At 40.5% G+C, this 16508-nt stretch overlaps 2 protein-coding genes across 2 annotated transcripts; one reads left to right on the plus strand and one right to left on the minus strand.

The window, feature by feature from the left end:
• Positions 1-1568: 1568 nt before the first annotated feature.
• LOC116036101 (leucine-rich repeat-containing protein 72) lies at positions 1569-3870 on the minus strand. Its single transcript, XM_031279556.2, has 7 exons — positions 3789-3870; positions 3599-3672; positions 3337-3406; positions 3168-3249; positions 2619-2732; positions 1977-2066; positions 1569-1842 (listed from the first exon to the last, which is right to left on the minus strand). Exons 1-7 carry the CDS (start codon positions 3801-3803, stop codon positions 1745-1747), a joined length of 543 nt encoding a protein of 180 aa, XP_031135416.1. The 5' UTR covers positions 3804-3870; the 3' UTR covers positions 1569-1744.
• A 6300-nt stretch (positions 3871-10170) lies between these two features.
• Positions 10171-15872, plus strand: sostdc1a (sclerostin domain containing 1a). The gene is made up of 2 exons (XM_031279614.2): positions 10171-10607; positions 14815-15872. The coding sequence occupies exons 1-2, from the start codon at positions 10328-10330 to the stop codon at positions 15264-15266; spliced, it is 732 nt and encodes a 243-aa protein (XP_031135474.1). The 5' UTR covers positions 10171-10327; the 3' UTR covers positions 15267-15872.
• Positions 15873-16508: the final 636 nt, after the last annotated feature.

Here is a 16508-nt window from a genome sequence, read left to right on the forward strand (position 1 = left end):
TTGTCCTGAACACTGATACTATCCACTATGTCCAACAATTTAAGCTTAATCACATTAAATAAAGACCAACTTCATCAAAGTGCCCACTGATCATATTGATTTTTGGTATATTCGATTTCTACTCGACCGCAGACAGTTTGGGTGAGGATTCGGGTGCTTCATGCTCGAACCCTCCACACATTAGGGGTAGTGATGGCGCAGTGGATATGACCCATGCCTTTGGTGTGGGAGACCTGGGTTTGATTCCCACTGCGATACGTCAACCAATGTGTCCCTGCAAGACACCTAACCCCTAGTTTCTCCAGAGGCGTGCAACCTCTGACATATATAGCAATTGTCATTCGCTTTGGATAAAAGCGTCAGCTAAATGACATGTAATGTAACATTAAAGCTTAGATCGGCCCCAAAATATCAAGTCCGGCCCTACCTGAGCCTGGCCCGGCCCGACACATTAACTGTAATTATGAGCCCGAGCCCGATTTAAACCCGACAATTTTTTAATAGGTGGGCCGCCCTTTACAACTGACGTTCTCAACTACGATTCCTTTAACCTGTGGGTAACAGAACAAGGCAGCAACGTAATCAAAGTCCTGGAACCACTCATCACCTAATCAATACTGTCCTTCGGCACGGTCTGCATGCCGACACACTGGCTGACAACGCGCCGGATATACGAGAGACCACATCTGCTGCTAAAGGACTCCTGAGATATCTGAAATAATCTGGCCTGGTTGCGCAATTATCGAAGACAGTGCTATAGATGGGGAGACACGATTTAGCACAGTTTACCTCACACTCAAGTCAGTGCAGGACATATACCCAGAGCTATGTGAGAAGCTGGAGAGGCATAGCTTTCTTTCCATGGATAGTGGCGAGACGTATCGGCCGAGTTCGGGCTCGGGCAGAGAATCTGAACTCTACCACACATCTAAACAACAGTGATCCCTACCGGGCCATAGTAGGCCTATGTGACATACTGGTAGTCAGGTTTTTAGACATGCAATCATCACACACAGCCTCGTGATGCTGTTTTAAATGCTGAATTGTAGTATTTCCACTTACCTCGTGTCAGAGCTACAGTAGCAAGGCACATTCGGCACAATACCTGAAATTACCTTTTTAATACATTGTGATGTTGGTTTGAATTCAATTAATCATTCAGCCCTACTTCACGCAACTCTCTCTGGAGCCACAAAAGGCTTTATACATGCAGTACTACTCCCCAAGACCTGGAAACAGAACTGGATGTGTAAAATCGGTGGAGTTCCCCTTTAACCCTTGTGTTGTCCTTCTGGGTCAAAATTGAAATGAACACTTTTTTTGACATCTTTGACGTTTTTGTCACTTATTTTGCTTTTTTTTTTTTTTTTTTTTTTTTTTTTTTATATAAACGTTTTTGTCTCTTTTCAAAGTTTTTTTTCAACATTTTTGTAGCATTTTCGGCACTTTTTTACCCCCACTACCACCTGTGTACACTAAAAACAACTTATTACTACTTTCTGGTCACTAAACCTTATTTAGTCTATGAAATTATATCTAACTTTTGAGTTAAAAGAAAGCAGTAAGTATGACTAATATTTAAGATCACAGGATATTGATGGATAATCACAGACTGTCAAAGTTTAGTCAGAATAATGCTATAAAATTGAATAAAACACCCAAACCTCAATGATAGTAGTGAACTGATCCTTAATTTGACTAGTGAAGAGCGTTTCATGGAGCCATCTGTTTGGTTACTTGAGGACTATGTTGCCCGTCTGCAGAAAGCCACAGACTGGAGGACACGATGACGCTCCTGGCTGTACATCTGGAAGGATCTCTCCCTCTCCACTGACTTCACCTCTGATGACACAAGAGATAGAGACTTAACACATTTATACAGAATAATGTAACCAAATACAAGCCACGCACAAGTTATATTTAGTGACAGGCTGCAGTCTTTGCAGGTCAGATACGTATGTCCCCCGAGATCTTACCTTTTCTATCCAAAACCAGGACAGAAGGCAGGCAGTGGATCACATGGAGGCGATACTCAGGTTGATGGGAGATGGGATTGAGGAAGAAAGCTGCAAAGAAGCCCTCGATTAGAAAGAAAAGTATGCAGCCATTAACAGTCTACTGTGCAATATTGTGGATATCGGTGGACTTGTTGGCTGTTTAACCCTTGCGTTGTCTTCCCGTCGACCATGCAACTTTTAGCTTCTCTTTTTCCGACGTTTTTGAAGCTTTTTCTGACGTTTTTGTCATTTTTTTTTTTTTTTTTCCAAGTTTTTTGTCACTTTTTCCGATGTTTTTGTCGATTTTCCTGGCGCTTTTTTTGACGTTTATGTTGTTTTTTCTGACTTTTTTATGCTTCTTTTCAACTACTATAAAATTAAATAAAACACCCAAATGCAATGAAAGTAGTGAACTGATCATTTGCTCTACTTGTGAAGAGCGTTGCATGGAACCATCCACGTTATTTTTTTTTAGTATTTGTTTGAAAGAAACCCAAATTTCTGATATAATAACTTATTGAAAATGGGTCAAATTTGACCCAAGGACAACAGGAGGGTTAAAGCATAAACACAGACTGTCGGAGGCTCAAGATGGCGCTCTTCATGAGTTTCATCACTCACATGCAGTTTGGAGCTGCTGCATTTTCCTGAGCTCGTGCATCGTGTCCTCCAGCCCTCTGATCTGGTTGTTGTGGAGAAAAAGAAGTCGGAGGCAGGTCAGATGATTGAGGGCCCCTGTATGAGAGACCAGGGAGGATTTTATTTAGGCACTTGTTTCTTAAACGCTGTTTGTGGGTTAAAGTACTTTATGTCTTCGACTGAAATCTGTCAACAACGAGCAGGGACTGCAGCAACATCCATAAATGGTGTCTGTCCTCCTAAAAGTACATCAAAAACAGAGTGTGAAAAGTAAATTGTAAAAGCGAAAAATCAACCTCAAATTTTATATCACCTCTGACTGCAACAGGACAGTAAAAAAAAATCATTTTAAGCCTTTTCTATCTATATTATGATCAAGGTTAGAGTAGCATGACATTTATTTTCCCAAGCTAATGTTTTTCTGTCTGTCCAGGGATTCAAACCAGCAACCTCCCAGCCAGAGGCCCTTTTTTAATTTCAGAACATTTTCACATTATCTTCACAGATAATTCAAAGGAGTAAAAAGCTCACCAGATATAGACTTGATGTTGTTGTTGTGGAGGTAAAGTTCAGTCAAGCAGCAGTTGAGGGAACGACAGCTGAGCTCTCTGATCTAAAAGATTCAAAATAAAAAATATTTTTTTTTTTCACTCAGTTTAAACTTTGTTGCTGAAATACACACATCTTTACAGAAGCCTACCTTGTTGTTATTCAGCCACAGCTCCCTCAGAAAGTGAAATCTTGATAAGTCAGGGACGCTGGTGAGTTTTCTGTTCAGCAAAATTGCTTATTTGTTCCTGTTTCATTTTTCATTTTAAAATGATGTACCTGTGTGAATCTCAATCTTCCCAACCGCTGCAGTGAGAGCCACAGATACATTGGTTTTAAATGCCCCCCCACACACACACACACACACACACACACACACACACACACACACACACAAAATTAGTTTGTCTTACTTTGTGGCGAGGCTGAGTTGGCAAACATCAACATCTCTCTGTATTCCAGACTTCTGAAGAGACTCCTTTATGTCCTATTTTTAGGGTGAAAAAAGAAGAAACTACAGATAAAGAAGTGACAAAAGTTGCATTCATGTGCCTTTTTGTAATCAGGGGTTTAAAAGTATTTGCGATAATGCCGTCTACCTACATCAGCCACCTCCATTGTCTGCCACCTTTGGAGTCTCACAACTGTTGCCAGGAAACTCCTGTTGTGCTTGAAATCACAACAAACAAAAAACAATTGTTCTATTGTATTTCAAAAAAATATGTCAGCTTTATGTTGGTGTGTGCATTGATTATGTCAGGTCTGCGTATTGTTCCTGCTAAATTTGGATGTACAGTATTAATAATTGAACGTCTTCATCATTCATCTGCAGGGAGGTCTAATATCCAGCAGAGGGCAGTGTTTCACCACAATTAACAGGCAAACAAGGTACATTTAGTTTGCAGGTTTATGTGCAAAGGCCTCGATGGTGATTTAAGCCCCCAACGTCTCCTTCAAGGCAGCGCCGCGACCGTTGACTTCAAGCCACCTAACCTTAACCCTAACCATAACCATAACCATTGCCTAATCCTAGTGCCTTCCAGGCAGCGCTGCCTGGACGGAGACGTTGGGGGCTTAAAACACCAATAAACGTGCAAAGGAAGCCCAGAAGAATTTGTCTTTGCATTCAAGACAACCAGCTGATTTCACGGATTCAACCAGAGACATGACCAGTCGAAACCAGTTGGTGCAGTGATTCTTTAAACCCCTATTCTTTTGAAGCTTTTACTTGCATGACTCCTCAGTGCCATGCCCTCTTTCAACTAGTCTGGCTTTTTTGAAAGAATTTTAGTGAATAGTCTTCATCAGTGAAAGGAAAACATGAACGTGCCCCGTGAAAAAATAAGGGTTGTAACCTTGGTCACCTTATGTCTTGTTCACATGACACCTGAACCACTTCTATTTGCTAATGAAGACCATGCGATGAGGTTGAAAGCTCCTGAAAAAGCTTGTTAGTAGATTATTATATTTGTATGTAAAGCTGGGCGATATGGAGAAAAAACAAATCACGATATTTTTGTCCAAATACATCGATGTCGGTATTGTAGGGTTGAATATTGGTGCTTTCACAAAATATTTACACAATTAGATTTTTGATAAATAATCATCAGTACCATGGATATAATGACTAAGTGGATAAAGGCAAAAAAAAAAACTTTCACTTAACTGTAATAGGGGTCAGCCCAATGTTCCCACAATTCTAAGAATTTTTTTTTTCACTGAAGATTAGGCCCTATGTTTCTACAGCCCTATGTTCCCACAGCCCTATATTCCCACATTTCTAAGATTTTTCTTAAAATTAGGCCCTATGTTCCCACAGCCCTGTTAGGCTTAGGGTTAGTGTTAATGTGGGAACATAGGGCCTAATTTTCAGTGAAAAAAAAATTCTTAGAAATATGGTAACATGGGCACGCTCCCCTGTAATGCAACCTTAAAAACCAGTAAAAGACAACACTTCATATCACAATATTACGATATCCCAAATTTAAGACAATATCTAGTCTCACGTAGATAGATAAATTATATTGGACACCCCTATTTGTATGCATGCAACCCCCCTTAAATTAAAGAAAGCGCCTCAAAGTGTACCATGAGTAGTATATTGGTGTGTAACAATACTGATAGTAAAAGTACCATTGACTGTCATATAGGATCAATCCCAGGTAATAACAGAAGTGAAGTAGACACAGCCCTCCATCCGTTGTATGCCTTCTGTTGGGATCTTTTCCAAACTATGTAGCCACCATGACCTTTCTTGGCTTTGTTCCAGGTGTTGTGCATTCCTTTTGTTCCCCTCCGGTCGACCCTCGCCACACCTCCCATTACTGCATGTGGGCGCTTCCTGATCACGCACACACTCCCGCCATGCTGCTTGTCAATATGCTATTAACCCAACCACCTTTCATTTCCCATGAGGGTTAGGGGCTACCGAATTCCTGCTGCTGAGTTTCGCAGCCGCTGAAGGCACAAAAGGGAGAGCCTATCATATTCACTATTCTGTAGTCATTTAAGCCGGTCCCATAAGGAGCTCAGAGGGGCGTCGAAGTGTATCTAGTGTTCTGAGAGGAGCTGGCCGTGTTGTCCTTTATGTTCATTCGGAAGTGGAGTGAATGAGCCTCTGGTTCTCCTGTTTGAGGACAAACAAAAGAGAGAGGAAACAATAACAGAAACTGTGAAGTTTAATGACAGACTGGCTTCACCTGCGGAGAGGATTTACTCGAGTACTCATAAAATACTGAAACTACTTATTTGGAATACCTACAGTATTTGCCTAATCTATTTTCTATTTGTACCATCATTTATTCGGGTCTGAAAGGGTTTTATGTTAAAATGTTAACTTCACGTTTGAACCCTCCTTGTATTTATCTGCTTTTTGTGTTGATTTGTACATACAATTTGTACCCTTTATGCAGTGATGTAGTCTACATGATGCTCAATGGTGTTTTTTGCCTCCAACAACGCCTTCCAGGCAGTTAAACCTAACCTTAACCCTAAACATAACCATTGCCGCGCTGCCTGGGAGGAGACGTTGGGGGCAAAAAAACACCAAAGACCCTACGTAATACGCAGGTATACACAGTATACCCACTAAGAAAGCTCCAGAAATTCCATATACCCACTTAAAAATGCCCAATGACACACAACAACATACTTTCCATTATATGTTTGATATAATTTGAATTGTCATCTGTGTTTTTCTTCTTCACATAGGCTAAATAAAGGTATTTCCACCGTAAATTGGTGCATAAAAGTGTATACGAATACAGGAAATAAAGTCGTTGATGCTCAAACCTTCCCTGGGGGAGGACACCCTGACCCCCCCACTATGATATGCCAAAAAGGTAGATTCTGGCCAATATATACAGTACAGTATACCCACTACAATACATAGACTACACCACTGCCTTTATGCACTTATTTAGTTTTGTGTCAGCACTAGGAAAGTGTTCATTTAAAATGTGTCTGAATAATCCTATAATGTGCAAGCAACCAGACACGAAAATAAACAATTCATTCATTCATACACTGCATGGCCAAAAGTATGTGGACGCCTGAACTTTATGCTCATACAAGATTACAAAACTCGGAGCATGAATCTGCTGTTGTAAGAGCTCTCATTCAGTTTAGGAACCTGGCTGCAGGGATTTGCTGCCATTCAGCCACAAGAGCGAGTTAGTGAGGTCAACCACTGGTGTTGGATGATGAGTCCTGGAGGATCATAGTTGGCGTTCCAGTTCATCCCAAAGGTGGTGGATGGAGTTGAGGTCAGCGCTCTTTAAAGGTCTCCCACACCAAACTGGGCAAACCATTTCTTTATGGCGCTGGCTTTGTTTCATTGAAGCACAGTCACTTTAAAACAGGATGGAGACCAACCCAAACAACCAAAAATAACCTAAATAGACCAAAAGCGCACAAATGTAAGTTCACAGGTGTGTCAACTTAGTTTTGGCCATAGTGTTTCTGTCCTTGCCTTTTTCCTTCATTTAGCTTCTTTGTTTTTCCTTCATTTTACTCTTCACATTTTCCTTTTTTAGTTCCTTCTTTCTTTAGCCGGTCCCATAAGGATCTTTTCTTCCTACCTTTTTGTAATCCTTCCTTCCTTATACTCATCCAACCTTCATGCTTTTTTTTTTCTTTTTTTTTTTTTTTATATATATTTCTTTCTTTTCCAACTTCTTTCTTTCTTTTCTTCCTGAACGGAAACCCTGAAAATAGTCATATTTGGAGGTATGACATTGACTGCTGTCTTTACAATGACTTTACTTTAAAACACTTGAGTAAACGTTGCAAATATTGACGTCCATGTTTTTAACCGTTAAGAGGGGTATGGCTCATCGAGAGTATTTCCTTCACCGCTGATTAAAGATTAAAACGATAACCTTACACTCAGGGAAAGAAAGACTTGTCCTCGGGCCTACTCATCTCTCCATTCTGAAAGGGAATGCCACAGTCCTAAAAAAAAGAAATTGATGTTGTGATAATAAAAAAAACCTGAATGATCAGCGTATCAACTTTCATTCACATGAGCAGCAATTAGTGTCTCTGCACGATGCCTCTTTTCAAATCAGTAAGACAGGCATGGATTGAATGTTCCCCACAAAAGTAATTACAGGGATTGAGAGGCAGGCAGAAGAAGGATGGCATAGACACACAGCAAATCACACGCAGACAATATCAGCTTTCATTCTTTAATTAAGAGAGAGAGAGAGAGAGAGAGAGAGAGAGAGAGAGAGAGAGAGAGAGAGAGAGAGAGAGAGAGAGAGAGAGAGAGAGAGAGAGAGGAAAGTGGCAAGTCACGACGTGGAAAACATCCAATAGGAGAAACTAACCAGAAGATCTTAAATGATCAGTCATGTATACATGTGTGATTAATGCTCCGTCACCATTGATTAATGAGCAGCTGTGGGCTGGCCGGATCAGGGGCAAATAATGTTTGGCAATTATGTCTATGATTTGTCTTAACTCTGACAACACAGCAGATGTCAGAGAGCTCAAAACGTTTAACAAATGTCAGAGGAAATACAGCAACGTTGCTCAGTAGTTGATCATCTGAGTTGTAATGCATCTGGGCTGATTTGTTTTGGTTCATTGAAAGTAAGTAAAATAATATTAAAATGCAACATATCAGGCTTTGTGAGGGACACATGGAGCTATTTCTCTATCGTTGTCCCTGGTTGTTTCCACAGTCCAGCTACTTTTCTCAGTATGGAGACAGGCAGACTGATGACTAAAAACTTGAAAATTAAGTCTTAAAAGCAAACTAAAGTATCATAGGTATGATTATAGTTATTTTGCAATATTTTTAGAGCATGTTTGTTGAACATAGGAATGCCCTTGCATAATAATCGTAATAAACTATTTTCCACATGCACAAGAAAAGTTGTGTAACGCTGACAAGTCCAGCTTTCAATAGACAGACTTATTGCTTTCACAGCATGTGAATGGAGAAGTAATCATGTGCAAGCATCCACCAAATGTAAAGTTTTTTAAAGACTATTTTTTGGGGCTTTTCCACCTTTAATTTTGACAGGACAGCTAAGTGAGAAAGGGGATAGAGAGGGGGAAGACATCATGCAGGAAATCGTCACAGGTCGGATTGGAACCCTGGACCTCTGCGTCGAGGCATGAACCTCTCAGTAAATGTGCGCCTGCTCTACCCACTGAACCAACCCGGCCACAATCTAAAGTTTTTTTTTTTTATTTCTTTCCTTTCTTCTTTCCTACCTTTCCTTCTTCAGCTGATCTGAAAACACATCTGGAGGTGCAGGGGTTTCACCTGACAGAGAAATGCTACCCACAAGGTACTTTTATTTTGCATACAAGAGCAACTATAGCACATTTGGACCAACAATATTTGCTTTCTTCAGCATGTGATCAGAGAGGTGCCAAACTTTATCTGAATGTTTCCCAAATCGAAACGATATTGTACATCCAAAACTTAAATTTGTATCCAGCATCTAAAGACGCAAGTAGACAAGTTTGTCAGCCTTCTCACTGGTTTTCCAAAGTGCTGCAGGAGTGTTGAAGAAACACACACATATATACACACACACACACACACACACACACACACACACACACACACACACACACACACACACACACACACACACACACACACACACACACTCACACACCTTACATTCAGAGCAGCTGCAGCTTGGATTTGGAGTTTAGTGAGGGAGGGAACATTTCATTTCCCCTCACATGAAACTAATTCATGCAGAGATTCAAACAAGCAGGGACATTCTGGTCACAGCAACTCAGCTACTGGGACTCAGGACCACTTCAGATTTGATATGAAAGCTAGAAGGATGAGAAGCTACATTGGTATACATTTAAACAAACAAAACTCAGCTTTATAGTGTTAAGAAACATCCAGAAAACTACAAATGCAATCCAAGAACAGCAGTAGACACTAAAAGCAAAGTCTGTTTATCACATCATCACATCATCACAACACCAGCTGTAATTTGATCTTTTTTTGACTTGACTGCAAAACATGTCAGTTAAAATGTAGAAGCGTCTGCATTTAGATAAAGACCGGGTCTAATCTGTTTGTTTTATATATATATATAATATATTCAGTATTGTCTCTGTCATTCCTTCTCTGCAGTAGCTATTATGGATGAAGAGTCTAGGAATGGAATTCTCAAGTTACCTGATTATAGCTTTTTATTAAAGGCTTCTAAAATCCCATCTTAATAGGCAATCCTTTTAATAGATCCCCATCCCTGTCTTATGTTTTGGTTAATTTAGATTTTGTCTGTCTCTCATTATGCTGTGTTTTATATTGTAATTTATTTCAACTTTATTTAGTTAAATATATATATATATATATTTATAATTTTCTTTTTAGATATTTTATAAATAGGCTATATATGGAACCAAAAACCACGTGTTAATGTGCCAATTACTCAGGCACCTAATCCCATCATCATCATCATCATCATCATCATCATCATCATCATCATCCTCTGCAGCATTCAGGATCAAATGTTAAACCCTCCACAGTAAAAGCAGTGGGCGGGGTTATGTTACTAGTACATCTGTGGCGACCAATCACAGCCTCCCAACAGAGACGCACCTGAGTAGCTGCCAAAGCATGAGGCGGGCCGGCAGGATAAAACCACGGCTCTCCCATGTTTTTCATCCAGAATCAGTCTACATTTAGCCGGACCTACATCTCTCCCACCCCCCATACCCAGAGAGCAACCATGCACCTGAGCGCGTACGAGTCGTGCCATTCCTTGGTCATACTTTGCATCCTCCTGAGGAGTTGCCAAGCCTTCAAGAACGACGCCACGGAGCTCCTGTTCTCGCACGTGAGCGCGCCGGTGCCGGAGGTTCAGAGCAACGTGACCCTGAACCGCGCACGGACCGGCGGGAGAGGAGCGGCCAGCGCGGCGCACGACAGAGGCGGTAAGGACCGGAGGATGCTCCGCTTTATCATTTAGTGGGCTATTTGTATAGGGACTAACGTTGTGTGTGTGTGTGTGTGTGTGTGTGTGTGTGTGTGTGTGTGTGTGTGTGTGTGTGTGTGTGTGTGTGTTAAGATGCTTTTTAGAAAACTGTTCTCTCACTAGTGTAGAATTGTCTTTTATATTGTTTCCTTTTACTTTCTGGTGTCTCTTTGGTGAGGCTATTTGCAAGACATTAAACAGTCATGATATCTGAGTAGCCTACTGGCTTTCTAGCATTAGACAATGGATTACTGTGGTCCAATCTCTTACTTTTAGTAGCCTAAAATCCCAAGGAGCATGAATAAGGTGAGGAAACAGAACTAGCAGAAAATGCAAGCTGTTCCATTTCCAATTTCCACTTTTTACCCTTTACTTTATTCAATTTTCTTAATTCTTCTGGATGCATTCAGCCGAAAACTCTTGATAAAGTTCTGGTTTAAGAATCCAATTTCCTGTTTTTTTGTTTTTTTTTTGTCTGTAGCCTACATCAACATCTACATCTCAAAGAGCCAAATGAGGGACCTTTTAATCAGATCCCTAATCCCATCATCATTAGGGTTGGGCATCGTTTGGATTTTAACGATTCTGATTCCAATTCCGATTCTTCCTTTCGATTCCGGTTCTTATCGATTCTCGATTCCGATTCTTTGAGGGGTGGAGTTGAAACGGCTCACATGCTTATTTCACAAATAAGAGGAAAGTTTTATTTTGATTCAATGGTGGGTTGCAGTTTTACGGGGCTTTTTCAATGTAAAATAAAGCCACGCTAGAGCGCTGCTTACTATGCTCCAAGGCTGCAACACAACAAGCGCCTGGCCGCTACGGAAACCAGAACTTGCGCATGTTAAATTTGGAACCCATGATCAGATTTGAAACCAAATCCTCCAAACGATTCCAATAAAGAAACAATTCCACTGGAATCGTAATTTTTTAACCGATTCCAAGTAGGAATCGGTTCTCGATGCCCAACCCTAATCATCATGTAGGGCTGTGCAATATATCGATATTATATCGACATTGATATATGAGGCTAGATATCGTCTTACATTTTGGATATCGTAATATCGTGATATGACACACATGTTGTCTTTTCCTGGTTTTAAAGGCTGCATTACAGTGACGTGATGTCATTTTCTGGACTCACCGGACTTACTTACTGTTTTATAATTCGCCATGGTATCCACATTATTGGTGATTATTTATCAAAACTCTCAGAAAATATTTTGTGAAAGCACCAATAGTGAACCCTTCAGTATCGCCACAATATCGACATCGATGTATTTGGTCAAACATATTGTGATATTTGATTTTCTCCATATCGCCCAGCTCTATCATCATGCCATCATCATTTAGGCTACACATACTGAAACAGATTATAGACTTACATATATACGTAATCAAAACACTTTAAAATAGCACGCAGCTACTATAACATATCACAAGAATCCTGCAGTTGTAGAAAAGTAAATAAACATCACTACAAGGTCACTGTAAACTTACAACTAGAGATGGCCCGATACCATTTTTTGCTTCCCGATATTGATTCGGATACCTGAACTTGCATATCGGCCAATACCGAGTACCGATCTGATACCAGTGTGTCATATATTTTGTTGTGTTTTAACAACTGTATACTACTATCCCTGTATGGATGTGATATGATTTCTATATCTTTGTTGTCGGCCTGGCTCAGGTTAAACTCTTTGTGAAACATGAACAAACACAAATAATGAACGCCCCAGAACTTTCTTATATTATCCAGTTTGACAGTCCATTATAATGGAAAAAGAACATAAATAAACTACTTTAATGTAGATTTTCTTTAGGGCTTTCTTACGTGGTATCGGATCGGTGCATGAACTCCAGTACTTCCCGATACCGATACCAGTGTTTTAGGCAGTATCGGAGCTGATATCGGAACATCTCTACTTACAATAGTCTTGGACAGACTAAAAGTGGCTTACTGAATGTACCTGCACTGAAATCATACAGCGGCTCTGCTGCTGTAGTTGTGACTCTCTGCAGAGTTTCCCTGCCAATCACCACAGTGAGCTGAGGTAACACTCAGCAGCTGAATGGAGGTGTTCTCCCGTGAACAGGGAGCCTCCGATTGTGGCTCTGAGGGAGGGGAGGGGAGTGAGAGGGAGTTCATTCATCAAACACTCAGTCACAGAGAAGGGGGGGGGGGAGGCATTGTCACTGAGCTGTATGAATGGACCAGAGCTTGGGTTACAGTGGTGAAGGGGCGAGCAGGGGGACAGTGTTTGAAGCCTGCGGCAGAATAATACAGACAGTCGTAGCTGCTGCACAGAGCTAATCCTGATAAATAAGAAAGTGTTTTCCTTCTCACATGCCATAGTCCCTCAGCTTTTTGAAGTAGAAAGGTCAAAATGCTATTGTGCTCCTTCCCTGGGTTCCTGTGACTTACCAGAGGCTACGAAGGGGCTCATTATGGACATAATGTACAGGGTTAAAGGCTGGGCAGTAATCCTTCACTATTATCATGACTTACCTTTCAATATCATGACAGAGTCACTGTGATGAGTCATTTTCTTGTCTCAATTAGTGCTGAAAAGGACAGTCTGACTCAAATCTCTCAGAAAAGTAAATCTAACATTAGAGCTGCAACAATTAGTCGATTCATCGAAATTAATCAGCAACTATTTTAATAATAAAATAATGTTTTAGTCAACATTATCCAGGGAAGGGTTGAACTTAAAGGACAAATCCGGCGCAAAATGAACCTAGGGGTTAATAACACATGTGTACCGAGTCGACCGTTCTCTGGGATTTGTTTTCATGCTAATCGAATGTGACCAGTTTTAGCGCAAACAGCTAATTAGCTTATAACGCTAGTCGTTGGGGCACTGGTAAAGTAAAAAGAAATCGCTATTTCTACACCACTAACAAGGCTCAAATAGCACCACTGTCTTTATAAACTATCTTTTTAATAAACTGTCTGTACACTTACAAAGTTCTCAATGCTTTACCCCTGTGCCCCGACGACTAGCATTATAAGCTAATTAGCGATTTGCGCTAAAACTGGTCACATTCGATTAGCATGAAAACATATCCCAGAGAACGGTCGACTCGGTACAAATGTGTTATTAACCCCTAGGTCCATTTTGCGCCAGATTTGTCCTTTAAGGGCAACTAGACTTGGTTAAAGGTGCTCCAAAGACGTTTGAGCTCTCATCCGACTACCAGAGACTTCTTCAGTTCTTCGGAGCACCTTTAACCAAGTCTAGTTGCCCTTATGTTCAACCCTTCGCTGGATAAATATGACCTGGATGACTGAGAACCTTCACAGACAATTAGTCAACATTCGCTTGTTTCAGCTTCTCATATGTAAGGATTTGCTTCTTTTCTGTTTCATACATTTTATTTATTTATTGTTTATTCATCAGGGACATTACCTGTGACCAGTGGCGGAAGAAGTATTCAGATCCTTTACTTAAGTTAAAGTACTAATACCTCACTGTAAAAATACTCTGCTACAAGTAAAAGTCCTGCATTGGAAATGTTACTTAAGTAAAAGTATGTAAGTATCATCAGGAAAATGGGCTTAAAGTATTATAAAAGTAAAAGTACTCAAAGCAGAAAAATCCTCACATTTTACAAACTGTAAAGGATCCAAACAGTTGTGTGTTTAGTGGTCTAATCATTTCAGCTGGAACTACATGTGTTGTGTGTGCAAAAATCTTAATGTGTAAAGTAACTAGTAACTAAAGCTGTCAGATGAATGTAGTGGAGTAAAAAGTACAATATTTCTCTCTGACATGTAGTGGAGTAGAAGTAGAAAGTGGCATTAAAAGAAAAGACTCAAGTAAAGTACAAGTACCTCACATTTGTACTTAAGTACAGTACTTGAGTAAATGTACTTAGATACATTCCACCACTGCCTATGACATTATCACAACCAAATGTGAGAGATGCAAGGGTTTTTTTTTTCATGATGGCTTACTGAATGTGTTTGGATTTTGGACTGTTGGTCGAACAAAACAAGACATTTAAAGACATTACCTTGGGCTGTGTGAACATTTTAACAGGCTTTTTTTTTCCACTATTCCCTGACATTTTATAGACAGAAAATAGACCTTTTCTCCCATATCCATCCTTTTGCAGCTGCCAGATTCTTACAATTCTGATCTTGTGTCTTTCCACAGAACGGAGCCAAATCGGATGCAGAGAGCTGAGGTCCACTAAGTACATCTCTGATGGCCACTGCACCAGCATCAACCCCATCAAGGAGCTGGTGTGCGCTGGTGAGTGTCTCCCAGCTCACATGCTTCAGAACTGGATCGGCGGCGCCTACGGCAGGAAGCTGTGGGGTCGCAGGAGCAGCAACCAAGACTGGCGCTGTGTCAACGACAAGACCCGCACCCAGCGCATCCAACTGCAGTGTCAGGACGGCAGCACGAGAACGTACAAAATCACCGTGGTCACCTCCTGCAAGTGCAAGAGGTACTCAAGGCAGCACAACGAGTCGGGCAACAAGTTCGAGGAGCCGGCTCTGTCGCCGCCGCAGCTCCTGCACAAGCCCAAGCCCAAGTCCAAGAGCAAGAGGAGGCTGGGGAAGAACCGGCTGAGTGAGAACTGGCACGACACTGAACCCTGAGACTCACTCTGAATCCACGCAAACCTACAGGAGTTTTGTCTCTGCGACATCGAGGCACAAACGTCCAGAGCTTGTGGAATATCACTCAATGTGACTGGGACTTGATTTATGTGAAGCTGGTTCCTCACTATGTTTGCGAACTCCAAAGCGCACGCTAAGGACTTGTCTTGACATTTGAATCCATGAGGTTAAAAGATAATGTGAACAGAACTGGGATGTACAGTCTGCAGAGCCTTCTGGAGCCCCGAGGCCGACACACATTGTCCCAGATGTAGCCATGTGCATGCGTTTCCTATGTATTCATTTTATATGCAGATGGAGATCTGTAGTTTAGGCACCAACACCAGTAAACACCAAACACCTCCGCAATCCAGTGTAAATACTTGTACATATATCAAATTCTTACTTGCCTTTTTTGAAGTATGGCCATGTGTATAAAATTTTACTATGTAAGATGTATGATGTAATATATTTTCTGTGGCAACATATAATATGATAAGTTTTGCTTAAACGGTGTCATCAGGTGGGTGGAATCTGGAAACGATTTTTTTCATTAATCAGTCTTGTAATAGCTTTATATGAAAATAAATATCACTTTTTATCACGTGTTGTTGTCAATGGAGACTTTTGCATGTATGACCCATGCAGGGTGATATTTCATCTACAGGAAGGTGGGTTACTGATGGAAGAACAATTTTTACAATATGGCTATAATCTTCACAGTAAAAGTCTTGACATAAAAAACATTAGGTTCTTAATTTTAAAATAAATCATAAATATGTATGTGTAGAAAATTGCTTCTTAGTTTTTCTTACAGGCTGTAATATGAATTTCGCACAAAATAAAAACATAATTTTGGTAAGATTTCTTACTGCAGGAATAGTTTTCTCAAAGGCTGATGTAGTATTGAGTTCTCGTGAGACTTGCTATTACAATCTACTTTCTGCAGTGAGATAGAACCTGAAATCACGCGAGAACTTAGATCTGTGGCGACCTTGCAGCGGCAGCTGCCAAATCTTCTCAAAAGATACGTCAAGTCCAGAGACAGTTTATAATATTTGGTCAAGTATTCATCCATGGTATCCACAAAATTTTGACCGGAAATGAAAAAATGTCACCTTTTAAAATAAAATTAATTAAACTAAAACAAACTAAAACTTAAAATAGACTACATCTGAGTGTATATTCATGCTGAGTGCAAAATACTTGCTCCTGCAGTAATTGTAGGCTATTATCCAATCA

Source organism: Sander lucioperca, chromosome 10 (assembly GCF_008315115.2).
Source record: "Sander lucioperca isolate FBNREF2018 chromosome 10, SLUC_FBN_1.2, whole genome shotgun sequence".
Classification (NCBI taxonomy): domain Eukaryota; kingdom Metazoa; phylum Chordata; class Actinopteri; order Perciformes; family Percidae; genus Sander; species Sander lucioperca.

Bases quoted from the DNA above. Each gene is read 5' to 3' on its own strand.
- LOC116036101 (XM_031279556.2), bottom strand. The intron at 2,067-2,618 runs GTGAGTGATGAA...GCTTCTTTGCAG, and splicing joins GCAGCAGCTCCAAACTGCAT to CTTTCTTCCTCAATCCCATC. The intron at 1,843-1,976 runs GTAAGATCTCGG...TTGTGTCATCAG, and splicing joins CCTGGTTTTGGATAGAAAAG to AGGTGAAGTCAGTGGAGAGG.
- sostdc1a (XM_031279614.2), top strand. From the start codon at position 10,328: ATGTTTTTCATCCAGAATCAGTCTACATTTAGCCGGACCTACATCTCT. The intron at 10,608-14,814 runs GTAAGGACCGGA...GTCTTTCCACAG, and splicing joins CGCGGCGCACGACAGAGGCG to AACGGAGCCAAATCGGATGC.